Here is an 18,870-nt window from a genome sequence, read left to right as displayed (position 1 = left end):
CGTGTGGCTACATCTAGGTCTAGTTAATTTAATTTCTGTACAGCATATATCATATGAATTAAACACAAGTGGTTGGTGGTCTGGTTAATTGAGGACACAGGTGGGTTTTAGTTACTGGCTGGTGAAGCAGAGCTGCACTGCCCTCGCCGGGGACCATCGCTGGGCAGGGGTCTGGAAGCCCTCCCTTGACTGGTGGCCCCAAATGCCCTGCACATCCACAGAGAGGAAGGCCCCCTTCCCATCTCCCTGCCAGCCGTGGCGTCCTCAGACGTTTTTCCTTATTTTCAGTATTTTCTACCTGGGATACTTAAAGAGAAACAGGACGTGACAACGTGACACCAACCCTTAATGATGCGCATTCAGGGTGGTGGACAACGGGACCGCCAACCCTACTGGCCCTGGTTTAGGGGGACCGAGGGCCGCGGGCGTGGCTGAATGGCGCTTCGGAAAGACTCCGAAGTCCCCCCGATGCCCCTTGCCCTCCGGTGCCCAGTCCCAGGACCCTGGCTGAAGCTCCTGGCTGAAGTCGTGGTCGTCGGGGTCGCAGCGTGCGGGCAGGGTCCTAGGCGCACCTCCCGCCCCCCTTCCCCGCCCCACTCGCAGCACCACGAGGCAGCCCCGCCCGTGGGCGCGCGGGGCGTGGCCACGAGGAGGGGCGGGGGTCCGGGCGCGCCCGGCGTCACCTGCCCGCGCGGAGCAGCGTCTGCCCGGTCGGGCTCCGGGCCCGAGGACGCCGCGCGGCCCGTCCCGGCGGGAGGAACCCGTCGCTGTGGAGCGGCCCCGGCCCCCGGCGCGCCCGGCCGCCCACCCGCTCCAAGTCCCGGGGACTCGGCTCCCTCTGGCCTCAGGGAGACCCCCCTGCTCGGACTCCCCAGAACTCCGGGGGGCCCCGAGGCAGCACCCGCGGCGCCCGAGACCGCGGCTCCGTCCAGCCCTGTGCTCTCGGCCCTTTCCGTACGGGCGCGTGGCCCCCAGCAGCCCTGGGCCGGGACACTCCGCTCGCGCTGGGACTGGGGGGGGCGTGGTGGCGGTTGGGGAGGGTCCAAGCCAGCGCCAGTCCCACCCCCAGACACGTGACGCCGGGGCGGTTCTCGGCCCCCGCAGTGGGCAGCCATCGGTGACCAGCGGCGCCCGAGGGCCCCGCGCGGGGGGTTAGGCCGGCCCGCCCGCCTGGCAGTGCGGCCGCTCTAGCGGATGTGTCGCTGCTGATGTCGCCATGGCTCCCATCCCGGGGTCACAGACCTGGGTCCCCGTGAACTCCGTGCCAGCTGCCCTTTTCTTACCCTTCTAACCCAAGCACAGCTAAAACCCACCTGCTGCCCCTGCCCTGTTCCTTCACATCTGAATCCACGGCCCCCTCCCTTCCTGCTACCCACAAGCCCTCAGCTTGACCTCAGAGAGCCTGGAAGTCTCCCAGCGGCCCGCAGCATCTCTGGCTGCCTCGTGCCCCGGCCCTGGCCCGGGAACCTGTACAGGTGCCCCTTCCTCGGACTCACCCTGGAGCACTTAGGGCTGCGTCAGGCTGGGCCCAGGATACAGGCGTCTTGTGGGTGCGTCCTGACGCCAGGTGGCCCAGCGGAGACACCGTGACGGGCGGAGTCCTTGCCCAGGTGGTACCGACCCTCCAGATCCTTCTGCCGACCGGCCCAAGTGCACGTGCCCCTCGCCCCGTGGCAGCTGCTGCTGGGGAGGGGGCGGCACCTCGCGGGCTGACGAACCTGAGATTGTCCCTGGATGCTCACCATTCTCAGGTTGGACAGTCCTGGAGGCGCTGCCCAGGCGGCTGATGGCGCCTCAGCAGGCACGTTGCTCCTCTGGGCTCCTCACCCTGTGTCCCAGGAACTTCTGGACAAGTGAGGGAGGGGCTCCGGCTCTGCTTCCCGCCCCCTGTCCTGTCCCGGGCTCTGAGGCTGCAGGCTGCAGCCCCACCCTCAGCTTCTTCCCCTTTCCCCCGACCCCTCGGCCTCTGCTGGGCCCACAGGAGCCCAGGTGCCCGGAAGGCAACACCAGGGGCTGCTAATCAGTCCCAGCTGCCACACAGCCTGAGAGGTTTTCCCTGGGGGTGGGCTCCTCCGGCCCTGAAGGGCACCGCCCAAGGTTTCTTCCCAGACGGGAAGCCCCCGATGTTTCCAGTGGCTGTGCTGAGCCCTGTCCCCAGCACGGCCTTGGACCTTGGATCCTGGTCCTGTTTCTGGGACCAGGAGGCTCCCTGGGGCTGGAGGGATTGCCCCTTCCTCCCATCGGCACCCCGAAGACCCTCTGTCAGGTCTGTTTGGAAGGTGACCCTCTTCTACCACCCCTTGGGGTCCTGGCAGGAAGTGGCCCAAGAACTCCCCTAAGCCGTGACCTCGTCTCTGATGAGGAACCCCAGCCTGAGCAGGCAGGGCTCGGCCCTAGGCCACCACCGACCCTCGAGAAGTGGGAGGAAGCCGTCCCACCCCCAGAGGCTGGTGGCTGAGTGAGGTGGGGGCCCTGAGCTGCATCACACACACGTGTGTGTCTGGGGCCATGTGGCCATCTGCACACGCATCAGCACATGTGGGTCTGATTTCTTCTGTGGGAGCTGCTCATCCTCTAGCTGGACTCGGGGACCCTCCCAGGACGACCTAGCTCCTGCCCAGCTCCTCGTCAACAGTTTGCCCCATTGCTCATCTGGGAAGAGCTGGCCAGACAGAAGGGTATCAGCCGCGTCACAGCACCTGAGCAGGGCCAGGCCTGCTGCGGCCTCCAGGCTCCAGGCACAGAGCACAGGATGAATGAATGAACCAACCAACCAACCAACGAATGGGGCCCTGGAGATATGGGGGAGGGTCAACTCACCAGGTTGGGGAGGAGATGCCCCTCTTGCTGACCTCGGGGCTGTGTCGCTCCTCTACCCTGGCGCCTGGCCACCTCTGGACAAGCTCCCGCCTTTATCTGCTGCCCTTGGCCTGGGCCCCACCCAGGGACTTCCTGTCCCCGCCCCATGACAAGCTTTTCCATGACATGGCCTTTGTGAGGTGAGGGGAAACCGAGGAGACCAGGAGGGCAGGAAAGGGCAAGTGCCAGGCCAGGAGGCGGAGGACGGGGTGGGGATGGTTCTGAGAGCTCACCCGCAGCAGCTGCGAATCGATCGGCATCAGGCTCTCGAGCCAGGCTGGCAGTACCCTCGCCGGTGCCCTTGCCCAGGAGCGGTGAAGGCAGGGCGGGATGTGGTTTCTGACCCTGAGCGGTGTGGCCGGCTCGGCGAGGCACCGGCCACGTCCCCTGCAAGTGGGGTTCCTGCGAGGCCAGGGCCGGTTCCTCACTCCCTCCTCCAGCCCCGCCCACACCCATTTCCGCCCCTGCCTTGCGGACAAACACGTGCTGGGGGAGGGAAGTGGCTGTGGAGGCTGTTGACATCTTGTAAGACCCAGAGCCCCAGGCCCAGGCCAGGTGGCCACCGAGGGGCCAGTCTAGCAGGGCCAGGAGCTGCAGGCCCAGCTCTGCCCTCTCCTAAATCTGCACTGACTCTAGACGGTGAGGAAAGCCACGTACAAGACCAGAAGCCCCTGTCCTGCTGCGGGGAAGGCGGGGGCCTAACCAGGACCCAGCGGAGGCCAGGCTCCTCAGTCCCTCCCTCTCCACAGTGGCCTCGCAGCTTGGGGGCCCAGGCGGGACACCACTCCCGCACCCCAGCTAACCAGTCACAGCTTCATTTTCAAGTTTTATTTTACAAAATATTTAGACAAGGTACACCGGTAACACGTTTTTTAATTCAAATAAGTTAGCATCTCTACTCTGTAAGCCCCGGGGAAGCAGGAGGGGTTGGGGGCGGGGTGGGCGGCTACCCCGCAGAGCCCCCTTCCTCCTCATCGCTGCCATCGGGGACGGCGTCGGTCCCGAAGTAGCGGTCGCCGAAGTTCCCTGGGGGAAGAAGCAGGTCCTTGTGGTGGGGACTCAGGCCCACCTGCCCCCCCCACCCCAGCTGTCGCTGACAGGCCCGGGCAGCCTCACCTATGCCGGGGATGATGCGGAAGAGGTCGTTGATGCGCTTGTCCACCGCCGTGGTGATGATTCTCACGCGCGGGAAGGCATAGGCCACCGAGTGGACGCCCATCTCCGCCATGAGCAGCGACAGCAGGAAGATCTTGTCCTCGGGCACGTCGTGGTCCTGCGCGGCGAGGGCGTGAGCCGGGCCCAGGGCCCGCCCCCGCCCGCCGCCCCCCTCCCGCCCACTCACCAGCAGCACCCGCACCGCCATCATGGCCGCCGCGCCAGTGGACACTGTGCAGTCCATCAGGATCACGTGGTCGTCACTGATGTCCTTGGGGAGCCGCAGGTAGTGGAGCTGCAGGCGGCCGCAGGGTCAGGGCGGCCCAAACGGAAGGCTGCGCCTGGGCTCCCCGCCCCCCCGACCCCCGTCCCCCGTCCCCAGGCCCCCCACCTCGGGCTCCCCGGTGAACTGGTTGGTCTGGATGAGGATGGTGCCGATGCGCACGTCCTTGCACACGGCCCGCAGCGCCGGCTCCATGGTCTCACCGGCCCGCAGGATGGACACGCCTGTGATCTGGGGGGACGAGGCTGAGCTAGCCAGGCCCCCGCCTTCCGGCCGCCCCAGCCCCTGGTCGCCCAGGTCGGGCCCCTGGTACCTGCTTCCCCGCGTAGCACTTGCCCGAGTAGTCCTGGCCCTGCGGGGTCTGCACGACGCAGTCCTGCGCAGGGCGGGGGCGGGGCGTGAGCGCGAGGAGCCTCCCCTCCCCCCTACTCCCCCGGCCCCCTCCCTCCCCCCGCCCCGCACCTGGAAGGGCAGGAAGGAGAGCGCGTGCTCGATGAGCAGCCGCATCAGCCTCTTAGAGTAGAAGATGAACTCGTCGCGGCTGGTCTCCCGGTCCCTGCCAAGGGCGGGCCCGGTTGGATTAGCGAAGGTCGGCCCCGCCCGCCCGCCCCCCCGCCAGGCCGCGGGAGTGGGATGGGCCTCACCTGATGATGGTGTGCATGCCCCGCACCTGCGGCGTGCTCTTGAGGACACTCAGCGTCCGGGGCAGGGGGTGGCACTGGTGCGCTGAGGCCAGCGCGGCCCTGGGGACACAAAGCGATGGGGAACTCAAGAAGGGGCATCTTCCCCCAGAGCCCCATCCTCCCGCTGCAGACTGTAGGGGGCAGTCGTGGTGGGCACGGTGGGTGTGCAGGGTGGAGGCCACCCTCCCAGTGGCTGATCTGGAGGGAGGGGCCCATCCCGAGATGCCCTCCCCCGTAACAGCCAGGCAACGGTTAACGGACAGGGTGGAAGGCAGAGCAGCTGACCGTTAGGCAGGAAGCAGGGGCTGCGGTGCGAGCCTCTCTTCCCGCTCCAGGTCCCCTCCCCGTTCGGGACCTGGCAGTGGGAGGGCGAGGCCTCACACGTGCAGATGAATCTTAGCCCCCAAGCTGGGCATCTGGACCCCAACCTCAGGACACCTCTCCCTGGGGAAACAGCTGAGCTTCGGGGCCAAGCCGCGCCTAAGGCTTCCCCCCAGGTGATGTGCGGCCCCCTCAGGAGAGGCGGGCAGAGCTGGCTTCGCACTGCCCCTGCTGCCCCAGCCTGGAGCGGGGTGGGGCGGGAAGGAGGAGGAGGAGTGGGGGGGTGGGGGGAGGGGGAGGGGGAGGGGAGGGGCGGAGCCTGCAGAGCGCCGGGCACACAGCGCGCAGGCAGCACCACGGCCAGAGCACTCTGTCCTCACAGATCCCAGCGCAGCTTCCTCTGCCCACCGGGTGAAGAGGCGAAGAGTAGGTCAGGGAGGGAACAGGGCAGGAAACCCCAGGGTTTACAAAGAAGAGGAAAAGAAGAGAGAGAAAAGACCACTTAGCCGGGAGCACGGTGGTCCCCGTGGCCACCGGCTGGCCTGGGGAAGGGAAGCGCAGGAGGCCGGCCTGGTAGCAGGGAGACCCTGCAGCCCGCGCCCCCGGGCCCGCGAGCAGCCGAGAGTCCACTGCGTTCGGCCCTGCGGGTCCCTCCCTCCCACCCACCACAGCCACGCTTCCTGGAAACTTCTATTTCTCTGAACCAAGGCTTCCAGAGGACATGACGTGGCCAGACCCGCAGGTGCCCCGGGCCGGGTGAGAGGCAAGCGGAGACTCATGCGTGGGCAGGAAGCTGGAGGCCGGCGCCCGGGCCTGGAGGCATTTCCAATGCAGCTTGAGCTGGAGGCTCGGTCTGGTGCTTCCCAGCTCCGCTGACCACTGCGTGGGGACAGGCGCCCCATCCCTCTCGTGGGCAGGAAGGACACGCAGCCCAGGACTCCTGGGGGCTCCTCCTGGCTCTCTGTGCCTCAGCTCCAGGGCCAGGGTGGGCCGGGGTGCCGGGACGCGGGAGGTGGGGTGCCTCAGCACCGCTTGGGGGAATAAAGCCCCGCCCCTCGGCTCAAGCAGAGAAGGCGCAGACCCAGGCCCTTTGGCTGCTGAAGGACAGGCCTGTGGCCACAGCCCTGGGGCACAGTGGTGCTGGCTCAGGACAGCTGTGCCCTCGGGTCCGACCCCACACAACCAGCCCCAAGTCGGGTAAGAGCCTCCAGAGAGGTCTGGCCAGCCTAGAGTAAGGGTGCTGTGTGAACTTGGGCAAACACCTTAACCTCTCTGGGCCTTAATTCCCTTGACTACTGGCAAGGGCAGGTAGAAGCGGTGTGGCGGCCACCACACCACTCCTTCTGTGCCTGGGGTGGGTCCACCACAGGGGGTGGGCATGGTGGGAGGGGACCTCGCTGCCTGCCTGGGTGACAACCCAGACTCCGAGCTCCCTGTGGATGTTGGAAATGCCTCCGTCTGTGCAGACAGGTGTGGGAAGTCTTACCTGACACTGAGCTCACGCTGCGGCAGCGACACAGGGAGACACAAGGGAATGGGGTGGGGCATCAGTGATAGCAGACTGCTCACCTCGGAGTCACCGGACGGCATGGCCTGTCGCCACCGTGTGCCTCAGCCAGCCGGGCCGCCCCCACCCAGGCACGGACACACCACAGCCCCGTAGCGGGAGAGTCCCAGGGGGCTGCCTGCCATGGGAGGGGGCCAGCTCCCTGTGGCCTCTGGCGTGGGCACCTCTGGGCTGGGCTGTCAGAGCCAGGACCCTTGGGGCTCTGTTCCGCAGGCCCCGAGCACCCCATCGTAAAGCCTGCCCGAGGGGTGGGTGGCGCCCTGGGCCGCCCCGCGGTGTGTGACCTCCTAGGATGCTCAGGACGTGGGACTCGGCACCAAAACCCAACGGTGGCCCAAAAGGGTTTGGAGGGACAGGAGCGCACCCTTCCGTACGAGGCCCAGCTCAGGCTGGGGGCGCTGGAGATACTCCGTGCCCCATGGTCCCTCAGGGAGCCCAGCTGCCTCTGGCCGGCACACGACGGGGCAGTAAACGTGGGCGCCGCCCAGGCAGGTGGCAGTGGGGAGCAGGGCCTGGACACCGGCTCACCTCTTCCAGCTGGCTGTGCACGTGCTGCACGATCAGGTCGATGGCCACTGTGTTCCCGCTCCCTGGGTCGGGACAGGAGGGAGGGTGAGGTCCGGCCTTGCCCGCCCCCTGCCCTCCCCCCACCAGGTGGGCCGCAGGCTCACCCCGGGGCACCACAATGTCCGCCACGCGCATGGTGGGCTGGATGTACTGATCGAAGGCGGGCTTCACAAACTTGTTGTACTGCTTGATGACACCCTCGATGTCCCGGCCCCGCTCGCTGATGTCACGGCGCAGCCGCCGCACGAGGCGGATGTCAGAGTCCGTGTCCACGAAGATTTTCATGTCCAGGAGCTGGACGGGGAGAGCGAGTTGCTGAAGCGGGCCTGACACAGGGGGCTGCAAGGCCCTGTCACCAGCAGGACCGGAGTGAACAACAGGGGACGGCCTCCGGCAGAGACGTCTGGTCCGCGTGTGGGCCCAGGAGCAGACCAGGCCTGCGCGGCACCTCTCGGGTCTGGATGGGGCGGGGGGAGCGTGTGGTGTGGCTGCGTGTGTGGGGGGGTGTGCATTGCACGTGGAGTGTTGTGCGTGTGCGTGCGTGGCGAGCAGTGGGGTTCCTGGGGCCTGAGCACGCTCATACTTGGGACCAGTGAAGGAGCAAGGACAAGGGCATAGCCGGCTGTGCCCCCTGGGGCCTTGGCAGGGCAGGGAAGGTGGCTCCCAAGGCCTGGCCCGGAGTGGGTCACACCTGGGGCAGCTGCCCAGAGCCTCCCAGGGGACAGGATGTCCTCACAAACAGTGCAGACGCAGGAGGCTGGCTCCCTCCCAGGCAAGAATACACACATGCACACCCACAGGTGAACCCACTCCCACCAACATCGCTCTGACCTTGGCAGCCACGTGGACCGAAGAGAACAGCAGCCAAAACCCTGACTCAGGGGGGGTGAGATTCAGGAGACAATGCCGTTCCTCACCCAACCCTGGGGCTACGGCACGGGACGGGGATGGAGGCAGGTTTAAGGTGAGTCCCACGGGAGGATCCGGGAGCCAGGCCATCCGTCCTGGAGCCCGTCCTCACCTCTAGCAGTGTCTTGTCAGCAAAGGCCATGATGCCCTCGAAAATGATGACGTTTGCACCGTAGAGCGTTTTCTGCAAAGGAATCGTGTGTGTTGAAGCGGCCCTGAGGCCCCTGCGCCAGCCCCGTGCAGCTGAGCCTGCGGGGCCTACCCAGTCCTTCTTCCGGCTGTGGGTGGTGAAGTCGTAGATGGGCACCTTGACACTCTTGCCCTGCTTCAGCTTTTTGAGGGTAGAGATGATGAGGTCGAAGTCAAAGGCATCTGGGTGGTCGAAGTTGAAGTTGTTGTGGGCGGCCTGTTCCTGCTGCTGCCTGGTGAGCACCTGCAAGGGGAGGAGCATCTGCAGGGGGAGGAGCACCTGCGGGGGGAGGAGCATCTGCAGGGGGAGGAGCATCTGCGGAGGGAGGAGCACCTGGGGGGGAGGAGCACCTGGGGGGAGGAGCACCTGTGGATGAGGAGCACCTGCGGGGGGAGGAGCATCTGCAGGGGGAGGAGCACCTGGGGGGAGGAGCACCTGTGGGGGAGGAGCACCTGGGGGGAGGAGCACCTGCGGGGAGAGGAGCATCTGCGGAGGGGGAGCACCTGCGGGGGGAGGAGCATCTGCAGGGGCAGGAGCCGTGGACCTCATGGAGGCAGCTGCTCGTGCAGGACATCCTTACCTTGTAGAAGGAATCCATGGACAGCAAGACCACCCAGGGCACGTCCAGGGCCTCGATGATCATTCTGGCCACAGTGGTCTTCCCAGAAGCACTGCCGCCTCCCAGGCCTGTGGGGAGGGGCAGAGAGACCCTGAGCGGAGTGGCCCAGGTCAGCCTCACAGATGGGTCCCAGCGGTGCCCGCCACCCGACGCTGCCTCCACCCCGGGCTGACCTGGACCGAGGGGCCCGAGCGGCACGGGTCAGGGAAACACCGGCTCGGGCATGGCGGTGGGTTCTGCCTGACCCGCCCACTCGGGGGTCTGGGCGGGCAGCGGCCTCGGCCCACCCACGCACCACAGCCACGCTCACCAATGGCGAAGGCCTCCTTGGACTGGGTGCCGTGCTCGTTGTACCAGGGCGGCCGCCCCGCCGTGTAGATGGTGCGCTTGCTGGTGCGCAGCAGGGGCGGCTCAGACTTGCACTGGCTGGTGGTGCGCTTCCGGGGCGAGCGCCCGGCGCCCACAGGTGGGAGAAGCCTGTCCAAGGACTCCGCGTTGCTGCTGCTGCTGCTGCTGGGGGGGGGGGGGCGGGGGCACGCTTGCCTCGGCCCAGGGCCACCAGCCCCCCTGCCACCCCACACTGGGCCTGGCGTGACTGGTCCACGTGGTGCCTCCACGCTGGCACGTGGGCACGGCCAAGGTGAGCGGGCTCGTGCGCGGGACACAGCAAACCTGGCCACGGCCCATCCGCTGGGCCCGGGGCCTCGGACTGTCACTGTCTACAAATCCAGAGGGACAGCAAGTGGCAAGGAGGACACAAGGGGAGCGCTGTCCGGGCCCAGCTCTTCCTCCCACGTGGACTGGGCCGCAGCAGGGCCACGAGGGCCCCCTTTCCCCCAGGAGATGAGAGGTAGGCACGCCAAGGACACTCAAGACCCTGTCGAGGACTATGCCCTCTCCCCAGACACACTCTGGGCGGCCCTCTAGTTTTGTGCCACCCTGCGGGGCACGCAGGGAGAGGGGCTCCAGAGACAGAGGCCGCTGACAAAAGGGATGGGCCGGACGTGGTGTGGACGGACCGGGAGGGAGACCCAGGGCGCCCTGCCGAAGGGCGGAGGCCCCCAGAGGCCGTGCACAAGGCGGGAACCCGCCTGGGAGACGCAGACGCCACCTGTGCCTGCTCTCGCCGTGCCACGCCACTCAAGTGGGGCTGTGCTGGCTTCTCTGTAGGTTTATACCCCTAAAGGGCACAGAAGTGATGACTGGCCCAAGGCCTCAAGGCCTCAAAGCCTTCAGGGACAGCTGGGGAGGCTCGGCTTGGCTGAGGGCCCGCCGAGAGGTAGCGTCTGCCAGATGCCGGCTCAGCCTATGCTGAGAGGCTGGGACGCAGACCCAGTGTGAAGGTGGCCCCGGGGGCAGGACCAGCTTAGGGAGAAGGCGCTTCCACCACTGCCTGAGAGAGAGGCTGCTCACGGCGTCAGCTTGCAGGCCCGCCCCGGAGACTCCGGAGGCAAGCTGATCGGCTAGGCAGGAAGAAAGCACCGGGAAGCTGGGGGTGCAGCGGACAACCGTGGCAGGACGCGTGTCCACCCGTGGCTGGAGCCCCCGTGATGCTGCTTGGGGCGCGGGCGGGAGCCGGAGGAGGCGCCACACACGGCCGGCCTCCTTGAGGCGCCATCAGGTGAGATGGCAGAGCGCCTCGAGCCATGAAAGCCAGCGGGAGCCTGTGAGACACCCTGTGAGACGCGTGCACAGAGACGGCCACCAAGGGCAGGAGCAAGGACTCCCGCCAGGTTTGCATGTTTTATGAGCACACGCCCCTGCTTTATCAGAAACCAAACCACGCCTCTGTCTGTCCTTGAAGCTCGCTGTCACCGCTACAGCCTGCTGTCCCAGCCAGGGCGCAGGGTGCTGTGAAAGTGGCCTCGGGGAGATGTCCCCACGAGGGCAGGGCCGGCTGGCCCAGGGCATGACAGGCGCCTCCTGCTCAGGGTGGCCCGGGCATCCCCCGCCAGGAACACTGGCCTTTCCAGCTGTGCGGTGCTCCCAGCACACTCAGCGTTGCCAAGAGCCAGGAGGACGGCGTCTGCGTGCACACACGTGTGGGCGGGGGGAGAGCAGTGGGAGGAATTAGCTCAGGCCTAACACGTGACGAGCCACACCAGCAGCTCTCGAGGGCACAGAGGGCCGTGTCAGCACAAGTTACGCAGCAGGAAAGCCGGCCATCGGATGTGACAGGAGGCATGCAGCACCGTCCGGGGGACAGAGAGCACCGGGCCGCCTCGGTCCTCCGTCACTGGGACGGCGTGGGGAGCGAGCCCCGGGAGTCACTGGCTGCCTGTGTTGCCTCTGGAAGCAGCAATTACGCGTCCGTGGAGCAAACAACACAGTGGGACACCCAGATGACGGGGCAGTGACGGCTCACTTGATGCCTCACTCAGCCAAGCAGGAGACGGACGGAGCGCAAGCAGTGGTGTCTTCAGGCCCCGGCCAGAGGGCAGCGCTGGCCATTGCCCTGGACGCACTTGTCCCCCAACAGCGAGCACGGGGCCCCCAGGGCTCACACACAGCTGCCCTGCCCACAAGCGACCCACAGACCCTGGAGATGACCGACAGCCTACAGCCGGAGAGGGGAGCTCCGCACAGCCCCAGAGAAAAAGTCCAGTCTGCGCCTCTACCCGGGGAGGAAAAGCCAACACAGAAAGCCTGGCTTGCAAAGGAGCAGGGCCTCGGTGCCCCAGCAAACCAGCCCCTGTGCCCAGCACGCTCACGGACAGCCAGACGGCCTCGCGGGACCGATGTGGGATGGGAGGCCTGGGCTGGTGCTGCTCCCGTTCCCCTGCGTTTCACCCCAGGCTGGTGCCCTTGGCCCGTCCAGCAGGAGCCCTCACCCCTTTCGGTGACTGGCCCTTGTCCTACTGAGGTGACGACGACCACTACCACTGACGACGTCCAAGGCCTGTGGCGCCAACAGCCCGGGACGGACGCCTCCTCGGGGAAGAGCCGAAGGTTAGCCAGGGACGACCTTGCCAGAAACCCGTCTGGCCACAGGCCTGCAACAGGCCTGAACGGCATCGGGCCAGGTCCGCAACGAAGTCCAGCTCCGCTGCCTCCTCCAAAAGCCCAGCTCCCTCTCAAAGCCGGGGAAAGAGCTCACTGTGCCCTCAGAGCAGGCCTCACCCCATTTTCACAACGGGACAAACTGTGACGTGGGAAGGACTTCACCTCCCTGCTCACAGATGGCCAGGGTGCTGCCAGCCACAAGGACAGAAGGCAATTTCAACCAAAGGGTTATGAGCCACATGGACACAGGTCGGCTGGTAACTGAGAGCCCCAAGCAAAGCCGGCAGCTGGTCCCCACGAGCACCTGCCTGGCCTGTCTCTGCCCTGATGTCCACTAGACACGGCACACGGGGCTGGGGGCGGCCGAGACGCAGCAAAGACGGGCATCCTCACCGGAAGACAGCAGGCCTGCCACTCACCTGCCTTCTGCGCCAAGGGTCCAGCACCCCGAGACCCTGATGCCAGGGTAAGCTGGGGGGCTGCTCATGGCCAGGACACAGGGGAAACCGGGACGGCAGGGCGATCCCAGGTGTGTGCAGGCCATCATCGCGCCGCCTCTTCGACCCCCGGCAGCCCCCCAGCACAGCTCAGCAGCCCCCGGAACTGCTCCTCCACGGGTGGGCAGCACAGCAGGTGAGGAGCCGAAGTGGGGTCCAAGCCCTGGCTGGCAGAGGCTGTCCCCTGGGAGGCGGGGGGCCAGCAGGTGAGAGGCCCCGGGAGCCCGTGCCGAAGCAACAGCACTCACCGCTGGCCTCCGAGGCCGAGGCTACCGGCATAAGAGGATCACCCGGCTGGGGGCCGTGCGCTGGCCTGATATTAATAGCACTGACCTGCCGAAGACAGCCAGGCGGACCTCAGGCCAGCATCGGGTGTGAACTGCCCCTCCTGTGCTCAGGCTGGCACGCTGCCCACCCAGGGCTGGCTGAGGACCACTGTGCCCCCTCCTCCAGAAGAGCCTGGAGAAAGCTCCAGACCCCTGGTCTGCCGGGGACTGCAGGGCCCACCCCCGCACCCCCCCGAGCGGGACAGGGACATCGGAGGTGTCTCTCAGCCGGCCAAGCCGTCAGCGAGGAGCGGCGCTGAGCTGGGCACCCCTGCCCCCAGGTGCCTCCGAGAGGCATAAACAACCTGAAACTCTAGCCGGCTGAGGCCTCCTCCGAGAATAACTGCCCGCCCCACCCCTTCCACGACGGCTCCAGCATGTCCCCCAAGGCCACCCGCGCTCACTGCTCAGCTGGGGACACAGCCGCGCCCCAGTCTGGCAGCAGGAGGAAGAGCAGGCCCTCGGGTGGGCGGCTGCAGTATTCACTCCTGTCCCAGGTCCCTGGCCCCCTCCCTGTGATTAATCCAGCCCATACACCAGCTTTCCTAGTCGGCTTCCGACAACATCAACGTGGAGACGGCTGGCAGGGGCTCAGAGGAGAAAGAATTTCACTTGGGGTCCGCACACTGAAGGGGGCCCCTCCCGGGCGCTGCCTCAGGGTAACAGGCCTGCCCCACGGTAGCTGCTCCCTCCTGCTCCCGCCCTGCCCACCGCACTCAGGCTCGGGGCTGAGGAGCCCTGATGCCCTGTCCTGCTTTAGGAAAGTTTCCCAGGGGAGTGAGTCAAATGAAGCCAGAAGCAGGAGGGAGGAGCTGGCCCACTGGGGCCTGGCCTGGGGAGGCGGGGCGGTCCCAGACTGGCTCAGGGACAGGGAAATCAGGGCAGCTTTCTCAGAGCAGGGAGAGAACTGGGGGGCTGGGGGGGCTGCAGCCCTAAAGGGGTGCAACAGGCTCCAGGAACTTGCACTGTCCCCACCCCCCCATTGGAAATCCCCCTATGGGACCCCCTCCTTCTCGCTGCTCTAGGTGAGTCCAGCCAGCTTCCTTCCAGGCGCCCAGCGGCAGCCCCCAGACCCGTGCCCACCTGGACCTCACCAAGGGACAGCCCGAGGGATACCCTGTCACCACTGCGAGGTGCTCACTTGTCCACCAGCATGTCCAGTGCAAAGGTAGGCCGAGGTCCCCGTCCTCACCGGACTGACCTTCCGGAGGGACAGGCACACAAGAAGCCACGGCAAGGTAGACCGACCACATCGTGCAGCCACGATGATGCGGAAGGCGAAGCCGGAGCCGTGGTCAGGTGGGGAGAGCCTCGGTTTGGAGACATCTGCACAGACCCCCGGACACTGACCAGAGCCAGCTCTGGCCCCCTCAGGCCATGCAGGGACGGAGGGGGAGGGCACGTGCTTGAGGAACACCGCAGAGAAGGCAGGGTGTAACGGGAGCGATTTCCCCGTGATGTCCAGAGGCAGCTCCAGGGCCACCCCACGGGCCCTGGCTCCCCTCCTGTCCCCTGAGGACCACGCTCCGAGGAGAGGAAGGCCACTGCCGCCCCGGCCCCGTGAGGGGCACCCATGCCCACTACGCGGTGTGTGCACGGGGCAGAGCCAGACGGCTGCTGCCACCGTTCTGTGTCTGCAGGGAGTGTTCTTCTCAAGAGCTTATGTGGTCTCAGGCTACATCAGATTCTCTGGAACTAATAGGTGTCACAGACTCAGATCCTCCCTCTTCCACCCTATCACCCTGAGCCAGGCTCGGAGTCACTGCTCCCCAGGAGGGGGTGAGCCTAGAGGAACACAAGATGCTCCTCCAGGCCCAGGGAGCCTCTTCCTGCCGGCAGCTCACCCCTGCGACCCGTCTCCCCGCCTGCCCAGCGGCTCTGCTGGCAGCACCCAGACAGTCCCAAGCAGTCCAGGGCACGGCACTTCCCAGGAACAGGTACCTGGCTGGAAAAGTTTCCTTTGGCCCCAACCTGGGGCCAGCGCTGGCCCTGGCCCAGGGACGGTTCAGATCCAGAAGTGACGAGCCAGCCCTCGCCCGAGCGCCGCTTAGCCGTCACCCCCTGGGGCCTGGCCCGAGGCTGACAGCGGAAGCCGCCCCCCCAACCAGGGGACAGCGACCCCCACCACCTCCCCTCCTGCAAAGCCCCCAGAGCCTCCAGGGTCCCCTCCCCCGGAGCCTGGCCGTCAGTCGGAAGGCACTGAGCACCGCGCCGCCCAGCATCACGACCTCCGGCCTCGAGTGGGGCAGGCCGAGCCCGTGCGGCTCCCGGAACGAACTGACCATCTAGGAACATCCGGCGGGCGCACAGTCCAGCGCGGGTGCTCGCTGGCCCGGCGCCCCGTCTGCTCGGGACAGACCGAGGCCCCACGCGGGCCCTGCCCACGGGCCCCTTCCCGCGGCCGTCCGCGAGGGCCCGCCACCGCCAGGCCCCGGGGACCCTCCGCTGGTCCAGGCTCGGCTCCCGGAGCCGCCCCCACCACGAGACGCGAGGGGCGCGCCGCGCCTACCGGTCCTCGCTCTTCCCCTCCAGCCGGTCTGGCCCGTCTCCAGCCGCTAGGGGCGGCGGCACCGGGCGGGGTGCGTCGGCTGAGGCCGGGAGCGCAGCCATAAGCTCGGGGGCCTCTCCGCGGGCTGGGCGGGGCTCGGGGGCCGGCCGCGCAGCCTGTCGGAAGCTGTGGTTCGGGGCCGGCACCAGGCGCCCGCCAGCTCACCAGGCGCCCGCCAGCGCGCCCCGCGGACTGCAAGTCCCATCAGGCTGCGCGCGCCCCGCGGACTACAAGTCCCACCAGGACGCGCGCGCCCCGCAAACCAGGAGCCCCACGAGGCCGCGCGGCGCGAGTGTGGGGAAGGGCCCCAACCCGCGCTTTACCACAAACTCAGCTGCACAAAACCCCTGGAAAAAAATCAATAAACATTTATTTGATACAGTCATTTTTAATACATACAGTTGATGGCCCGCCCCCGTGCCACTTGGGGCCGGGGTGCGGGGACGAGGACCGGGGACAGATGGTCACAAGGCGGGCAGGGCCCGAGCTCACCGTCAAAACATCTTGCAAATAAACACTTTGTAGATAGAATATATACGTATATATATGGTTACAAGTTGATAGCCGGAACCTCTCTTTCGAAATGCACTTATTACGGAGAACTGGCATTAAAACACCCAAACCAAGAAACCCCAAGTACAGGACGTGTGGCTGCCAGGCAGGAGGTGCTGGCTGCCGCCAAAACCCCAGGCCTCCAGGACAGCTGCCTGGGGCCCACCCAGGGGGACCCTCTACGGGTCAGGGTGCACCCATTCTTTCCCTTCCAAACCAGAGGGACAGGAGGGGCCTACGGCTGGGAGGGCCACCACTCACACCAGGGAACACTCATCTGCCCTTGCAGGAGCACAAAAGCGCATCCTATTTTCTTGTGACGTGTCGGTCCCTTGAGTCGACCCTTTCCTGTTCTCAGGGCAAGGGGGCGTGGGCTGGGCCAGAGGTAGATCTTCAGAAAGGGACCTGACATTGTGCCCTGGGTTTGGGGTCTCAGGCAGGGTCCACACCCACCGCATGGAGGGGGGTGTCTGCCGCTCAGTCCCTCTCATTGAAGGTGTCAGTCAAGGCTACCTGGCTGCACTCCCACCAGAGTGGGAAGTGGGCAGATCTTGCTGAGCCGCCCAGGGCTCTGCCACCGCAGGAGGAGGGCTCTGAGGACCAGCTTGCTGCTGCCACCCACCAGCCAGAGCATGGAAGCCGGGAGGGGAGAGGGGAGAGAGGGGTCCAACCCAGCGCCACTTTTGGCAGCAGTCCCCACGCCCACCTTAAAGACAAAGAAGGGGGTTAAAGTGCTAAACATCAAGTTACCCAGGACCCCACCTCTTCCCACATATCTGGTGGGGTTCCCACGCCAGGGACCACACGTGGACTTTCGGGGGTGACAATGAAACGCATCCCCCAGCCAAAACCAGCCCCCGCTCCCCAAGGGCCAAGTACCTGAGAGGCCGGGGCAGGCAGCTATCCCCAGCAGAGGTGTTGAGGTCCAACCTCCTCCAACCATTGGTGACAAGGACAAAGTGCGCGTGGGGCTCCCATCAGTGCCTGCTCCCTACCCTCCCCCCGGCAGCTGCCCCTGCAGTGGCTGCCCGACCCACCTCTACCTCCACCAGCTGCACCCCAGTGACACCCAGGAACACAGGAAAGAAAGCCCTCCTGCCCCGAAGTCATGCTGCTTGCCTCAGCCTTTGATGCTGGATTACCTGCACCTGCCCAGGCCTCCACCCCCTGATCAGATCAGGTGCGTGTGAGTGGCGGGGGAGTCCACGTCTCCACACCCCCTCCCTAGCACATCAGGCCAGGACTGCCTGGCGTCAGAGCATTCTGGCTGAAGGAAGAAGCCGGAGACGGGCAGCACGGCGCCTCGGCCCCAAAGCCCTCCTGGAAACTGTCTCCCTAGCGCAGGGTGAGGAGAGCTGAGCCCGATTGCAGCCCCTCCTCGCCAGGGGCTGGAGGAGGACAGGAGCTGGGGGGCAGAGGGGTGCCCAGTCAGCACCGCCTCCCTGAGCAGGAGAGGGACCCCAGCCCAGCCCCCAGATCCACCGTCGGCACCAGGAAACCCTTAGCACCAAAATGTCAGATTGTTGTGAGTTTTCGTATAAAAAACAGAATTAAAAAAAAGGTTTGTTACTTGTCACAGCAACAAGACTGGCATCCACTACACCCAGGAGACACACGCACACGGGCAAATATCAAAATTCACATCATCCAGGGTCGGCAAGGCCGAGCCCTCAGCCCACCCCCACCCCCCCGTGGAAAACAGCCTCCATCCAAACGCAGCAGCTCTGAGCACCCTCCCTGTCCCAGCGATGCCATGGTTGGAAGGTGGGGCCCAGGCAGGAGGTCAGAAACCACGTGGCCGCATCCTCAGGGTGCCCTGGACGCCACCTGACCCAACCTACAGACCTCGCTGCCCTCAGGGCACCAAAGGGAGCCAAGACAGAGCCCTGGAGCTGCCACCAACCTACTGTGACCTTGGCCAAGCTCCCCCTGGCCTTCGGCTCTCACATCAAAAGGCCACACAACCAGAAACGAAGGAGCAGGTAAAAAAGGGGGAAGGAGGCTCCCACGGGAGCTTGGCCATGGGCCAACCCAGGCCAGCGACAGAGGCTGCTTCCCACAGTGGTCACTACTCGAGCCAGGCCCCAGGTCCCCGCCCCTCATGCCCGTGGGCCCCAGGTGACCCCGGAACCCAGACTGGCCCATCCCTAAACCCATCAGGCTACCCGACTTGGGCCAGCGGCGTTAGCGAAGCTGGAGGCTGAGGCCAGAGCTCACTTCACGTGGCCTCTGCTCCACAGCCCTGCAGTGGCAGAAGCAGAGCCTCCGCCTGGCCCCCAGTGGGGAGCGCTACTGGGGACGGTGCAGCAGGGCTGCCTCCGCCACCATGCTGCACACGGGCCAGTGGGGCAGCGCCCGGGCACAGCAGGGGCTGCACCGCAGGGGAGGGTGGGCCTGGAGAGGTAGAGAGCGGAAGTGCAGGAACCAGAAGATGGCGGGGTGGGGGTGGGGGGGATGGGGTGCAGTGGGGCGGGCAGGTCAGCACGGCAGCTGTCAGACTTGGGGCCTGTCCCGGGAGGTAGCTGGGGGGTGCCGGGGTTCCAGTGTCGGGTCACGAGGTGAGGCTGCTCAGGTACCCTCATCAGCCCAGAACCATGGGCCACCAGGGACCCCCGAGCCTTGGGCCCGAGAAAGCAGATGGGGCATGGAGCTCACATGCCGAGGACCAGAAGGCCATCTGCCTGCTCCATGCCGCCCCAGCACCGAAGCCCAGGCTGTAGCCCTTCCTCTTGCCGGCCCGTGAAGGTCCCTCCAGACTATTGCACTTCTGCAGCTGCCCTGGCCCTCCCGG

General features: G+C 66.3%; 1 protein-coding gene across 6 annotated transcripts; it reads right to left on the bottom strand.

The window, feature by feature from the left end:
* Positions 1-3,672: 3,672 nt before the first annotated feature.
* Positions 3,673-18,645, bottom strand: UCKL1 (uridine-cytidine kinase 1 like 1). 6 transcript variants are annotated; one of them, XM_082360358.1, is made up of 15 exons: positions 15,489-18,645; positions 9,464-9,666; positions 9,115-9,221; positions 8,607-8,777; positions 8,457-8,528; positions 7,540-7,729; positions 7,397-7,458; positions 6,788-6,804; positions 4,942-5,040; positions 4,760-4,853; positions 4,611-4,673; positions 4,406-4,528; positions 4,202-4,309; positions 3,976-4,132; positions 3,673-3,885 (listed from the first exon to the last, which is right to left on the bottom strand). In XM_082360358.1, exons 1-15 carry the CDS (start codon positions 15,587-15,589, stop codon positions 3,806-3,808), a joined length of 1,647 nt encoding a protein of 548 aa, XP_082216484.1. In that variant the 5' UTR covers positions 15,590-18,645; the 3' UTR covers positions 3,673-3,805. The 6 variants fall into 6 exon arrangements, with proteins under 6 accessions (XP_082216484.1, XP_082216482.1, XP_082216483.1 ...); XM_082360356.1 differs by lacking the exon at positions 6,788-6,804 and adding an exon at positions 5,682-5,701; XM_082360357.1 differs by lacking the exon at positions 6,788-6,804 and adding an exon at positions 5,682-5,701 and having other exon boundaries at positions 9,464-9,663.
* Between the last annotated feature and the right edge of the window lie 225 nt (positions 18,646-18,870).

The sequence above is a fragment of the Balaenoptera borealis genome (genome assembly GCF_965194805.1).
Source record: "Balaenoptera borealis genome assembly, chromosome: 16".
NCBI classification, from domain to species: domain Eukaryota; kingdom Metazoa; phylum Chordata; class Mammalia; order Artiodactyla; family Balaenopteridae; genus Balaenoptera; species Balaenoptera borealis.
Note: the sequence above shows the minus strand (reverse complement) of the source record. Positions and strands in the feature narration are given on the sequence as shown.

Excerpts from the sequence above, each read along its gene's own strand:
- UCKL1 (XM_082360353.1), bottom strand. The coding sequence starts at position 12,703 with ATGATGGCCTGCACACACCTGGGATCGCCCTGCCGTCCCGGTTTCCCC. Across the intron at positions 8,778-9,114 it reads CCATGGATTCCTTCTACAAG|GTGCTCACCAGGCAGCAGCA; the intron begins GTAAGGATGTCC and ends CTCCCCTTGCAG. Across the intron at positions 7,730-8,456 it reads CTGACAAGACACTGCTAGAG|CTCCTGGACATGAAAATCTT; the intron begins GTGAGGACGGGC and ends CTCCCCGTCCAG.